General features: G+C 39.6%; 1 protein-coding gene across 4 annotated transcripts in view; it reads left to right on the forward strand.

The window, feature by feature from the left end:
- The window catches only part of EML1 (EMAP like 1), a 199,156-nt gene that overhangs the window by 103,040 nt on the left and 81,762 nt on the right, over positions 1-14,354 (forward strand). For all 4 annotated transcript variants that reach the window (XM_064375207.1, XM_064375209.1, XM_064375208.1 and 1 more), the window contains exon 2: positions 5,269-5,451. In XM_064375207.1, coding sequence (XP_064231277.1) covers positions 5,269-5,451 — 183 coding nt within the window. The remainder of the gene's footprint in view (positions 1-5,268; positions 5,452-14,354) is intronic.

Consider the following 14,354-nt stretch of genomic DNA (forward strand, 5'->3'; position numbering starts at 1 on the left):
AACCATCCTAATAGATGTGTAGCGATATCTCATTGTAGTTTTAATTTGCATTTCCATAATGACTGGTAATGTTGACCTCTTTTCCTGTGCCTGTTTGTTACCTGTATAACCTCTTTGGTGGTCTATTTAAGTCTTCTGCCCATTTTTCCCTTGCCTTTTTTAAAAATTGGGTTGTTTTCTCACTGATGAGTTTGTAAAGTTCTTTATATGTCTCATTCAACAGAGAGAAACAGAAAAAGAGGACACACACATACCCACCAGTACGCCTAACAAACAGTATGGATCCTGCATTGGGAGCATAGAGAATGGTATATTTAGTTCCAGGAGAGGAGGTGCATGAGAAAAGAATATTTGCAAGTTGTTCTTGCTTTATACTTTTGTTTCTTTAAGGAGATATGCCTGAGATATAGTTTTAAAAAGACTTACACAATATTTTCCTTGTAAGAGGTTAGCAGCTCTCTTGGTTAATAGAGATCTATTATTCTCTCTCAGAAGTGCCATGGAAACACTTGAAAACTATTTCTATGTGTGAAACAATTATCTGTTACTTAGAAAATTGACAGAGCTTGAATTTAGGGGCAAGACAGAATTATTTATCCAGTAAGCAGAAGTTACAAGGTGACAGATTTCAATGTCAGAGGCCACTTACTATTATCTGAATAGCCCATGTGTTTTCATATTTGTTTTTGTTTAAATTACTTGTTTCCTTTGCTTGGAATGCCATTCTTACTTTTACACCTGGTGAATTTTTTTTTCTTTTTTTTTTTTGTGACAGAGTCTTGCTCTGTAATTCAGGCTGAAGTGCAGTGGCACAGTCTTGGCTCACTGCAACCTCTGCCTCCCAGGTTCAAGTGGTTCTCCTGCCTCAGCCTCACAGGTAACTGGAACTACAGATGCGTGCCACCATGCCTGGCTGATTTTTGTATTTTTAGTAGAGATGGGGGTTTTGCCATGTTGGCCAGGCTAGTCTCGAACTCCTGACCTCAGCTGATCCACTTGCCTCGCCCTCCCAAAGTGCTGATATTACAGGTGTGAGCCACTGCTGCCTGGCCCTGGTGAATATTTGTATTCTTCAAGGCCAACTCCTGCTTGATCCCATTTGATCCAAATACAACTAATATTCTCTTATCTTTGTTCACTTATCACTTTGTATATTTATATAACTTATCAAATTATTTTAGTAATGTGTAGACATGTGTCTTCTCCACTAGACAGAGAACTTCTTAAGGATAGCTGTGTGAGCCAATCATCTTTTTTCCCTAACAGCTAATTTAATGCATGCTTCAAAAGAGATATTCATTTACCTATTTATTCATTAATTTATCAAATAGTTGTTGAGTTCCCACTGTGTGTTAGGTTGAGGGGCAGAGTAGTGAACCAACAGAAAAGATTTCTGCTTTATGGAGCTTACATTTTGTTGACGTTTTCAAATAACCAGATTCTCCTTTTCTAATACAGTAGTTTTTTAAGCTATTAGTTTTCCTCAAAGCCCTGCTTTAGCTGCATCCCATGTATTTTGCTATGTTGTAGTTTCATTATCATTTGATCAAAATATTTTCTAATTTCTCCTGATATCTTCTTTGATCCAATGATTATTTAGAAATGTATTGCTTCATTTCCAAATATTTGTAGTTGGTTTCTAACAATATCATTGTGGTCAGAGAACATACTCTTTCAATCTTTAAATTTATTCAGATCTGTTTTATGACCCAGAACCTATAAATGTACCATATGCACTGCCATTGTTAGCTATGGTTTTCTCTACATATCAATTAAGTCAATGTGGTTTATAGTGTTGTTCAAATATTCTATGTCTGTACTGGTTTTTTGTTCGTTTAAGATAGAGTCTTATTCTGTTTTTGAGGCTGGAGTGCAGTGGCATGATCATAGTTCATTGTAGCCTGGATCTCCTAGGCTCAAGTGATCCTCCTACCTAAGCCTCCCAAGCATCTGGGACTAGCCTGGCTAATTTTTAAATTCTTTATAGAGATGAGATCTTGCTATACTGTCTAAACTTTTAATGATTTTTTTTTAATTAGTTATTCTATCAGTTGCTGAGAGAATGACATTAAAATCTTCAGGAAAAATTATAGAATTGTCTGTTTCTAACTTTAATTCTGTCAGTTTTGTTTCATGTATTTTAAATCTCTATTATTAGGCACATATGTTTATGATTGCAGGATTTTTCTGATAATTGACCCTTTTTTCATTATGAAATGGCCCTTTTTATTTCTGGTAATACATTTTATTTTGTTTGACATCTATTTTATCTGATTAATATTGCCATGCAGACTTTTTATGGTTACTGTTTCCGTGGTATATATTTTTTCCATTCATATGCTTTCTACCTATCTGTGTCTTTGTATTTAAAGTGTATCTCTTGTAGTCAGCATTAGTTGGGTTTTGCTTTTTTTTAAAGAAATATTATTCTGACATCCTCTGCCTTTTAATTGGTGTGTTTAATGAAATGATTGCTTTAATGTAGCACGTAATATAATTATTGCTATATTGGGTTTGAGTTTAGCATTTTTTGTTTTTTACATGTCTCTCTTTTTTGTACCTTTCTTAACTCTTTTCCTTCCTTCTTTTGAATTATTTGACTATAGAATTTCATTTTAAATTTTCTGTTGGCTTTTTAGCTACACTCCTTTGTGTTATTCTTTAGTCATTTATGAGGGATTACAATATACATCTGTGACTTTTCCACTACAGTTAATACTAACCACTTACATGAGAGCTATTGTGCAACATTGTGACTGTAGTTAATAACATGTATGTATTCTTGAGAACCACTAAGTAAGTAGATTTTAAGTGTTCTCACCACAAAAATAAGTATGTGAGGTAATGCGTGTGTTAATTAGCTCATGTTAGCCATTCCACAATGTATGCATATATTTTAAAACATGTTATACACAATAAATATATACAATTTCTGTCAATTAAAATAAAATAAAAACCACTTATAGTTAATGACATATACTTCATATAAAATATTGAAATCTTGTAACTTGTAGAACCGTATTTACCCCATCTTTTATGTTATGGTAGTCATATGTATTACATAAAAATACATTCTAAGCCCTATAAGACAATATTATAATTTCTGCCTTTAAAGGTTTGAAGGTTCAAGGCCGGGCGCGGTGGCCCATACCTGTAATCCCAGCACTTTGGGAGGATGAAGCAGGATCACCTGAGGCCAGGAATTCAAGATCAGTCTGGGCAACACAGTGAGATCCTTCCTCTACAAAAAATTAAAAAATTAGCCAAGTGTGGTGGGGTGTGCCTGTAGTCCCAGATCCTCGGAAGGCTGAGGTGGGAGGATCATTTGAGCCTAGGAGGTGGAGGCTGCAGTGAGCTGTGATTGCACCACTGTACTCCAGCCTGGGTAATGGAGTAAGACTCTGTCTCAAAAGAAAAGAAAAAAAGATTAAAGTTTCATAATAACATAAAAGAAAAGTGGAAAAAGGAAAAAAGTGAGTTTTTGAGGTGATTCAGGCATTTATCATTTCCAGTGCTCTTCATTTTTTATTAGGATCTGAGTTTGTATCTTATACAATTTCTCTTTAGCCTGAAGAACTTTCAATAGCATTTCTTACAGTGAAGATCTTTGGTGATTAATTCCTTCTGGTTTTGTTATTCTGAAAAGTCTTTATTTTGCTTGCTTTCTTGGAAGGTATTTGCTGGATGTAAAATTCTGCATTAAGCTTTTCCTCACCCTGTACTTTAAAGACATAGTTCCACTCTCTTCTGTCTCTGTAGTTTATGATAAGTCAGCTGTTAATCAGACTGCAGTTCTCTTGTATTTCATATGCCATTTTTCTCTTGCTGCTTTTGGTATTTGTTCTTTATCTTTGGTTTTCAACAGTTTGACTGTAATGTACCTTGAGGTGGGCTGTTTTGCATTTATTTTGCTTAGTCTTTGATTAGTGTTTTGTAATTGTGTGTGTGTGTGTGTATACATTTTTCTTTTTTAATTATTATTATTTTTTTGAGACAGAGTCTCTCTCTGTTTACCAGACTGGAGTGCAGTGGTACAGTCTTGTCTCACTGCAACCTCTGCCTCCTGGGTTCAAGTGATGCTCCCACCTCAACCTCTCTAGTAGCTGGGACTATAGGCATGCACTGCCACACCCAGCTGATTTTTGAATTTTTAGTAGAGATGGGGTTTCACCATGTTGACCAGGCTGGTCTCAAACACCTGATCTCAGGTGATCTGCTTGCCTTGGCCTCCCAAAGTGTTGGGATTATAGGTGTGAGCCACTGCACCCGGCCTGTAGTTGTATATTTCGTTAAATTTGCGCTATTTCAGCCATTCTTTTGTTTGTTTGTTTGTTTGTTTGTTTGTTTTTGCGCCACTGCACTCCAGCTTGGGCGACCCTATCACCCAGGGTCTTGCTCTGTCACCCAGGCTGGAGTGCAGTGGTGCAATCTCTGCTCACTGCAGCTTCGACCTCTTGGGCCCTAAGAGACTGTCCCACCTCAGCCTCCTAAGTAACGAGGACTATAGGCACATATCACTACACCTGGCTAATTTTTTTGGTATTTTTTGTAGAGGCAGAGTTTTGCCATGTTGCCTAGGGTGGTATTGAACTCCTGTGCTCAAGCAGTCTGCCCATCTCCACCTCCCAGAGTCCTGTGTGTTCTCTGGTTGGAGCATGGTAAGTGAAGGGAAGAATGATGTAAAATGAGGTTGGAGAGGCAAAGAAGATCACGGAGAGCCTTGTGGACCCTGATAAGGAGTTGGGAATTATGATTCTGTATAAGAAAATATGATTACCATAATTGTAAGGGTAGCTTGCCAAACTTGCATTGTTTTATGCTTCAGAGCCTTGACTGATGGATAGGGTGGCCTTGTGATTGTATAACCTACCTGTCAGTTAACATAGTTGGAACAGAAGCTGGAAGACCATGCAAACTGGGTTTCTGCAATGTGTGGGAAATCGAAGTAGACGTATTCTAACATCCCTTCTACCGCTAAGGTTCTCTGATATCGCTGAAAACAAGTTGGCCTGCATTAAAAAAGTATAATTAAAACCACACTTTAAAATGAAGACCACAAATGTAGAGAATGAAAAGATCATTGTAGAATGAAGAGTTGTAGTTACACACAGTAAAAGATTTCACATGATTTCTGCAGAAGGGCAGTATCTTTAGTCTGTAAGTGTTACTATGTTAAAGCAATGGGCTTAAAACAATGTGCTAGAGTATGTTTATAGATCTGATTTCTGGGGAGCATCTAAAACTCACTCGATCCTTTCTTTGGTTTAGATGACAGCGCGTCTGCTGCAAGTAGCATGGAGGTGACAGACCGCATTGCTTCACTGGAGCAGAGAGTTCAGATGCAAGAAGATGACATCCAGCTGCTCAAATCAGCTCTAGCTGATGTGGTTCGGCGGCTGAACATCACTGAGGAACAGCAGGCTGTGCTTAATAGGAAAGGACCTACCAAAGGTGGGCATTGGCGTTACACAGGAACTTTAGTAGAGTAGGTCTCATGGCAGAATTTTGCTCTGGCAAACACGTTGTGCTCTTTAATATTGACGAGAATCAAAACTTAGAATAACATTAAAACAATCTTACCACTGTCAACATAATCACACAACATATGATAGTATGTTGGGGCTTGATGTTGGTGAATTGTATAGCCCAGTGATATGCATTTGTAGGTGATCATTAAATGCTTATTGAGTCAAGGAAGGAACAGTCCAAATGGACTGCTGAGAGCAGTTGTTTATCAAGATTCTCTGGGATGGAGGGAACTTGCAGAAAGAACCACAGTCCTTCTGGCCATTTTTGGAGGTTGTTCCACCTAGCTTTTTTTTTTTTTTTTTTAAATCTCTCATCTCTTTGCATGTGCTTAGCTTATACTGTCGTTCAGTTCAGCACAGCAACACTTGATCACATGCCACATTCAAAGCTCTGAGCCAAGCCCTGGGGGTGCAGAGGTAGTGGGCCTCCCTTTGAGGAGCTCAGAATCCTCAGTTATCACTAGCTTTTCCCATCTTCTAGCTGCAAAGCAAGCCCCTCCCATGCAAAGCCCACTGTTCCTTTTGAATCTCCTCTGGGGTCCACAAGGACATCACATGCTACAGAGCTCTGTCCCTGGTAGATTTCTGGCAGATTTAAGTCATCATTTCATGTCCCTGTGGCTCTTGGGAATGAGACATTAAAAGGCAATATTTGTGTTCAGTAATTTTGGCATTATCCTCTTGGAAGGTCATGGACTTAGACAATTAGACAATTTTGGAAATAAAATGCCTCAAAAAATTTCTGTCCTGCTAGCTGGTGTCCTCATGTCTACCATAAACTTGTACAAGGCTCCTCTTTAGCCAGAATCACTCTTCCTTGTGGCTAAGTGTAGAAAAGAGAATTTGTCTTGGCTCTAAGATGCCTTTGGCTAAAACATTTTTTTTTCAGAAAAGTTTTTGTCACCACTGTACTCCAGCCTGGGTGACAGAGCAAGACCCTGGGTGATAGGGTCGCCCAAGCTGGAGTGCAGTGGCGCAAAAACAAACAAACAAACAAAAGAATGGCTGAACTAGCGCAAATTTAAAGATGTTCCTTTAAAAATACCTTTCATTGGCTGGGCACAGTGGCACATGCTTGTAATCCCAGCACTTTGGAAGGCTAAGGCGGGAGAATCACTTGAGCCCAGGAGTTCAAGACCAGTCTAGGCAACATAGTGAGTCCTCATCCCTACAAAAAATTAAAAAATTAGCTGGGTGTGGTGGCACATGCCCGTGGTTCCAACCACTCAGGAGGCTGAGGTAGGAGGATTGCTTGAGCCCAGGAAGTCAAGACTGCAGAGAGCACCATTGCACTCCAGCCTGGCGACGGAGCAAGACCTCATCTCAAAACAGAAACAAACAAGACCACCTTTCATTGTCATTTCAGTTTAACAAATTATTTCACAGTTAATGTGTGTTTTACTTGGAGTCAGGAGGGAGGACTGTCTAAGGTTGCATCTTTGAGACTTTTTAATCAAGTACTTGGCTGCTTTTTCAGACATCCGTGGGAAGAAATCCATTTCTTTATTGTCCCAGGTAGTTATCACCAGCTCCATATGAGATGGCTACACCTGTTGGGCTGATGTCTGCATTTTGAATAATCATTTTAAGTAATCTTTTTTCTTTCTGAGTTATAAAGTGATTCGAGTATTTTAAATAGAAACTGCACTATTTCAAGTACTCTTGACCTACCCAGCTTTTCAAAAATGAATCTGATGACTGCTATGTCCGAAAGGGTACATTTGAAGGAGCTGCTTTATATAAAACTTCAGGCTTCTGAAACTTCCTTATTTTTAGAAAATTAGGCAAAAAAAATAACAGGACATGTCCAAGAGTTTTCTTGATTAAGAATGACGTTTGATGGCTGGGTGTGGTGGCTCACGCCTGTAATCTCAGCACTTTGGGAGGCCAAGGCAGTAGATCATGAGGTCAGGAGTTCAAGACCAGCCTGGCCAAGATGGTGAAACCCCGTCTCTACTAAAAATCCAAAAATTAACTGGGCATGGTGGCAGGCATCTGTAGTCCCAGCTACTCAGGAGGCTAAGGCAGGGAATTGCTTGAACCTGGGAGGCGGAGGTTGCAGTGAACCAAGATCACACCACTGCACCCCAGCCTGGGCGAGAGTGCAGTCTCAAAAAAAAGTGAGACTCTGTCTCAAAAAAAAAAAAGAATGACATTTGATTTTCATAACTGCACAGAGAAGTAAATTTTTTCATAGTTATTTGATATTTCTTTATAAACAACCTTTTCTTAACTGAAAGTAAATCAAAGCTTAGTTGCCAGACAGTCACACCAAGAAGGAGAAAAAAAGATTCATAAGAAGGCAGGTGAGTGGGTTGCATCCCCTGAATGGAGGGAACTTGGGCTCCCTACTTTCTGTGCAGCTAATTAAAGGACAGTGGAAACGGGCAGGAGGGGTGTGCCCACAGGAGGGGTGTGCCCACAGGAGGGGTGTGCCTGCAGCAGCTGCTCTGGCTGTAGTCATCTTTGAGGGAGCTGTCATGTGGGCATTGTGGGAACTGGCGCCTGCATCTCTGTCTGTCTTTAGAGCTGGCTCTCTGTGGTCATGGTAGGAGCGGGGAATCTTTTAGGCAAGATGGATTTTAGGCAAAGCCCCTTTGGTTTTAAGTGGCCACACAGTTATCACTTCACAATATTTTGGCCTGCCATCCTCATATAGACTTGAAGTAGCCTGGACACATGACATTCTTATTTTTATTTTGAGACAGGATCTTGCTTTGTTGCCCAAGCTGGAGTGCAATGGCGTGATCTCGGCTCGCTGCAGCCTCCGCCTCCTGGGGTCAAACGATTCTCCTCCCTCAGCTTCCTGAGTAGCTGGGGCTACAGGTGCGTGCCACCACACCTGGCTAATTTTTGGTATTTTTAGTAGAGACAGGATTTCACCATGTTGGCCAGGCTGGTCTTAAACTCCTGACCTTAGGTTGATCCACCTGCTTCGGCCTCCCATTGTTGAGATTACTGGCATGAGGCACCACATCTGACTTGCATTCTTATTTTTAAATATCAAGTGATTTTTTTCCCCCAAAGTTAGTTGTTTTTTGTTTTTTGTTTTTTTCAGACAAAGTCTTGCTCTTTCTCCAGGCTGGAGTGCAGTGGTGCGATCTTGGCTCACTGCAACCTCCGTCTCCTGAACTCAAGTGATTCCACTGCCTCAGCCTCCTGAGTAGCTGGGACTACAGGCGGGCACCACCACACCCAGCTAATTTTTTGTATTTTAGCAGAGACAGGGTTTTACCATGGCCAAGATGGTCTCGATCTCCTGACCTCATGATCTGCCCACCTCAGCCTCCCAAAGTGCTGGGATTACAGGCGTGAGCCACTGCACCCATCCCAGAGTTTGTTTTTTTAAAGCTCAGGACTTACTCAGTATGTTGAGGTTTGGGTGTACAGCTTTGTGCTGTCTGCCCAGTGCTCGGGATGGCTGTGCTGCCAAGAAGCAGGCAGGTGCTCAATGGGGGTCCTGCTCAAAGCCAGGGCGGGAGGAGTGCATGTCTTTCTGCTGCCGAAGCCCCTACCTAGTTTTTAGACTGCAGTCAACACTAGCCTCAGTAGTACCTGTGGCGCCATAGATAATCATTCTGATTCCTTTCCACAATAATACTAACCTCTAAGCTTTGACTGTATCATTCTTTATACGCCTTGACTAGTATAACAATGAGAACTTCAGGTTCATGAAAATAATTCACTAACAACCAAGGTTAAGGCTTCCTGAAATGGGGTGAGATTGTGGCCCACCATCATGTGCTGGGCCTGTGGACAGGTAGTCTGTAGAGAGGGAGCTGTAACTTGCTCTCCTGTCCCTGCGGTTGGCCTGCTTGCACCAGTTACCCAGGTCTTCTTTCCCCTGAAGATACTGCCCTGGGTCTTAGGATTTCCTCAGTCTCTCTGTGAGCTCCCCAGACTCTGCTTTCTCCTTTTCCTTTGGTATTTTTTAAAATATGAAGAACAGGCTACCATGTCACACACCTTCACTGTGGTGACCCTCAGCCCGCAAAGCTGTCTTGGTTCATGGTGGGCTTACTCTTGGATAGAATGACTTGGAATATTTCCACTTTGCTGAGCTTGGATTACCATGTAGCAGAGGAAAGAGAATCAAACAGTTCACGAAGGCCTGTATTAAAACTCTTGCTAATACGAAAGTTTTTCAGAGTTTTGGTTGGAGTGGGGCAATACTCTGGCAGCAGAATACAGTGAACGGACCCCTTTGATATTGCTGTTGTGAGTGTAAATACAGAAAAGTAATGGCTGAATAAGGATTCATTGCAGCACTGTGCACAATGGAGAAAAACTGGACAGGAAACAATAAGAGAGCAGCAAGCAGCAGGGTCATGGCCGGGAATTATGCTGCCTCCATATGATTAAATGCTGTGTAGCCTTTAACAATGTTTGTGTTACTGGTAAAAGAGAGAAAATGCCTATGCATTACATTGAGTCAAATGCAGGCTACAAAATTGTATATACTGTATCATTTCAATGAAATAGACAAAATATGCAAAGAAGACTGGAATGAAGTACTGTATAGCAAAAGTAATTTGCAGGTTTTTTCCTGAGTAATAGGATTATGAATTTTTAAATACTTTTAGTTAGTTTCTAAATGTTCTGTGGTGTGTATTTCTTAATAAGCAGAAGAAATTTGTGTTTTAAAAATGGCTTATTTCTTTCCATTGAATCTGAGGTCAGCAGCAAGGCTCATGGCAAATATCAGGAGGCCAGGGGTGTGCTCACATGTGTTTTCAAGAAGACAGGGAACTGTGGTTTGGAATTCAATCAACCTATTGTATACACATGCAGCTGATTTTCATTTTAGTGCAGGGATTTTTTAAATGTAAAATGTAGATTAAAATATTGTCATTGTGCCATGTATCTGGGATTGTCTATTTTGTTATGCATTAACCAATGAGTAGCCCATATTTCCCATTGGAAATTTTGCTTGTCTGTTCAGACTAGTTAAGCAGCTTCCCTTTTAAAGAACTTTAATATGAAATACTTCAATATGCCTTTCCACCTTTTAGAATCAGTTATATCAACTAGTGGATCTATGAATCAGAAGATCAAGGAATTATATTAATTATTGGCTCCATTAATTAATGGATCAGAGAATTACTAAATAGAACCAGAAGGCTTCTGTTGGAGAGGTTAACAAGCAAGTCAGTCCTGCCATTCCAAGACATCGAAACCCTCTAGCCTCGGAACATAGCCTCTGCAACCACTGTCAAAAGCCGCCTACAGACTTTTAGCTGTGAGAAGCCTGTGCTGCACTAGCACTTAACACTGGTGTCCAAAATACTACTCATAGCTACCATGTATTGGCTGACTAAGGGCTGGATTTTGCAGCAGGCATTTTGGGTGTATTAGCTCATTTCACCCCTCCATGTTTCTATGAGGCAAGTATCATTGTGCCCATTTTACAGATGAGAATGCAGCCTCTAGGAGGTTTAAGTGATTTGCCCAGGCTACACAAGGGTCAAATCTGGGACTGGACCCCAAGGCCTGGCTGACATGTTCTTTCTGCCATCTGCATGGCTTCTCTGTGCATGCCTCTTGCAGTATTCCTTAAGTTAGTGTTATTCACATCAAACCAAATATTTAAAACATGAATATAATTTGAAAATCTTTTTTCAAGGTTTAATTTGATTTGCAAAGTGTGCCAAATACATTAGATCATATTCAGCACATAGTTGTGTGAAATATTATGTTATGGTCTTTTCACAAGTTTTATTAGGTAGGTGCAACTGAGAAATTAAAATTTTAAAGCTCTTTGCAGTCAATAACATTAATGAGTAATTAACTTAGTTCTTTATCCTGGTTAACCAAAATTAAGGAGCAAGTGGCTTTTGCTTTCTCTCTTGTCTACTGCCCTTTCTCCTTACAAATGGGCAAATTACAAACAAAAAAAACCACCTTTTCTCTTTTGCCCTTTTAGATAGAACATACTATAATTTCTTCTGTTTCTCTCATTAACTGCCCTCTCCAGTTTAGATAGGTATTCTATAGTGATTTGTAGAAAAATTTTAGTAGATGTTTGTAGTTTTTCAGAGATTAAAAAATACTTCTCAAATTTTGTATTATAAAAATGTTCTCAAATGTGTACAAAAGTAGAAAGAAAAGTACCTTTACCTGCCTTTCTCATTTATCAGTATGTGGTCAGTTTTCATTATGACCCTCTCCCACCTACCCCTCACCCCATATTGGATTATTTTAAAGCAAATCTAAGACACTCTAAACATGTCAGTATGTATTTCTAAGCTATAGACTCTTTTTAAAGTCCATAATGGCTGGCCGTGGTGGCTCATGCCTGTAATCACAGCACTTTGGGAGGCTGAGGCGGGTGGATCACTTGAACCCACGAGTTAGAGACTAGCCTGGGCAACATGGTGAAACCCCATCTCTACAAAAAATACCAAAATTAGCCTTGTGCGATGGTGCAAACCTGTAGCCCCAGCTACACTGGTGGCTGAGGCGGGAGGATTACTTGAGTCCAGGAAGTCGAGGCTACAGTGAGCCGAGGTCACACACTACACTTCAGCCTGAGCAACAGGGCAAAACCTTGCCTCAAAATAAATAAATAAATAAAAGCAAGATAAAAATAAAGTTTACATTATTACACTTAAAAACTAATAATTTCTTAATATCATCTAATAGCAAGTCAGCATTCAGATTTCCCTAACTGTCCAATGAATGACTTTTTAATAGCAGTTTTACTGAAATATAATTCATATCCTATAAAACTGACCGTTTTAAAATGTATGATTCATTGATTTTTAGTATATTCACAAAAGTAAAACCATCACCATTATCTAATTTTAGAAAATTGTGATCACCTGAAAAGAAACCTCTCACCCGTGAACTGTCATTTCCAGTTGCTCCCTCCTCCTAGCCCCTGACAGCCACTGGTCTACATCATGTCTCCATAGATTTGCCACCTTGGATGTTTTCTGTAAATGAAATCATACAATATGTGGTCTTTTGCCACTGTCTTCTCCCACTTAACATAATTGTTTTCAAGGTTTACCCATGTTGGAGTACACATCATTCCTTTTCATCGTCAATTAATATTCCACTGCATGCAACATTTGGTGTATCCATTTATCAGTCAATGAGCATTTCAGTTGTTAATAAATAACTTTATGAAATCAACTCGTTAATGTTTTTTTTCCCCATTTATATTTCTATCATATTGAATTTTTAATGTTACAGGATTCTTACACTACTATACCCATGCCTAAGAATTCAAATAAAAACACATGGTTCAACGGACAGCCCCATCTACCTTGATTCATGTGCCTTTTGATAATTTTGAAACCTTTTTAAACTGATGCAATAAGACACAGAGTCTTAAATCTGCTGTAGGGCTTCAGGTTTCTGGCCAGTAGCAGGCTCTCCTATTCTGAATAGGAATAGGAGAGCTCTTTTCACTTAGCAGTGTGTCCTACAAGGCATTCCTTTGCAGTGTCTAGAGTTCCTCCTCATTCCTTTTCCAGCTGCATAGTGCTTCCTTGCACGGATATGCCACAGTGTATTCAACCAATTCCTGTGACAGGCTTTGGTTTTGCAAATAGTGCTGCAGTGATTGGCTGTGTCCATAGGGCACTTTGTATTTTTACCAGTATCTTTGGGACAGATGCCTAGAAGTAGGGGTGCTGGGTCAGAGGGTACATGCATCTGTGATTTTGCTGGATGTTGGTGATGGTGATGACAGGAATCTTCTCCAGCACTCAGCTGATCATCTACTTTGTCTTATAACTTAGCAAAAGCAGGCTTCCTTTTCCAATTCTAAAGATAGACATCTTTTAAATTTTGAAATGGATAATTAGGAATTCTAGGCTCGTAATGGTTAGTATGTTAAAAGTAACCTTTGGATTTCCTCATATAATCATATATGTAATTATGCTTTACATAATTAAATTTGTTTTTAGGCCTAATGGTAGTTTTATATATCAAATATTGCACATGAGTTGTTGATGTAAGTTAAAGGATTTCTTGATCATTAGATTATAACTTAATATTATAAAAATACGCATTAGTAGATTTGGCTAGTTGTACTAGAACTTCTAGATTTATTCATACCAACTGCAGTTTTGAAAATATATTATCATGGATAGTACTTCTTCTTCTTCTTTTTTTTTTTTTTTGAGATGGAGTTTCACTCTTATTTCCCAGCTGGAGTGCAATGGCACAATCTTGATTTATTGCAATCTCTGCCTCCCAGGTTCAAGCAATTTTCCTGCCTCAGCCTCCCGAGAAGCGGGGATTACAGTCATGTACCACCACACCCAGCTAATTTTGTATATCTTTTTAGTAGAGACAGGGTTTCTCCATGTTGGTCAGGCTGATCTCAAACTTCCAACCTCAGGTGATCCGCCTGCCTCAGCCTCCCAAAGTGCTGGGATTACAGTTGTGAGCCACTGTGCCCAGCCAGGTTGTACTTCTTGAAGTCTGGGTATTCCAATTCAACCATTTAGAATGATGAAAAAATTTTTATTTCAGGCTTAATTATGAATTTTTTGGACCTGAGATTTTAAATACCTTAGTTAGATGTTCAGTTACCAAACCGTGGAGTCATATAGCATGGACTCTAACTCAAGGTAGTTTAAGTAGTATGAAATACAACAGGAAACTGCTGAGCATAAATATTGCACCTATTACTGGAAACCAGTCTTCAGCTTGGTTGCTCTTCTCTCTTCACTTCTGATGAGTTGCTAGGGTCTGTCCTCAGAGAGGCCAGCTCACTGGGAAACTCAGATGTTGCTTTACAGAACATTCTTCTCACATGAATGAAAGATAACAGATTTCAGTTGGAAGATACCTTAAGGAATGTTTTTGACC

This window comes from Aotus nancymaae, unplaced genomic scaffold (genome assembly GCF_030222135.1).
Source record: "Aotus nancymaae isolate 86718 unplaced genomic scaffold, 86718_ANA_hifiasm-v0.15.2.pri h1tg000011l, whole genome shotgun sequence".
Lineage (NCBI taxonomy): Eukaryota > Metazoa > Chordata > Mammalia > Primates > Aotidae > Aotus > Aotus nancymaae.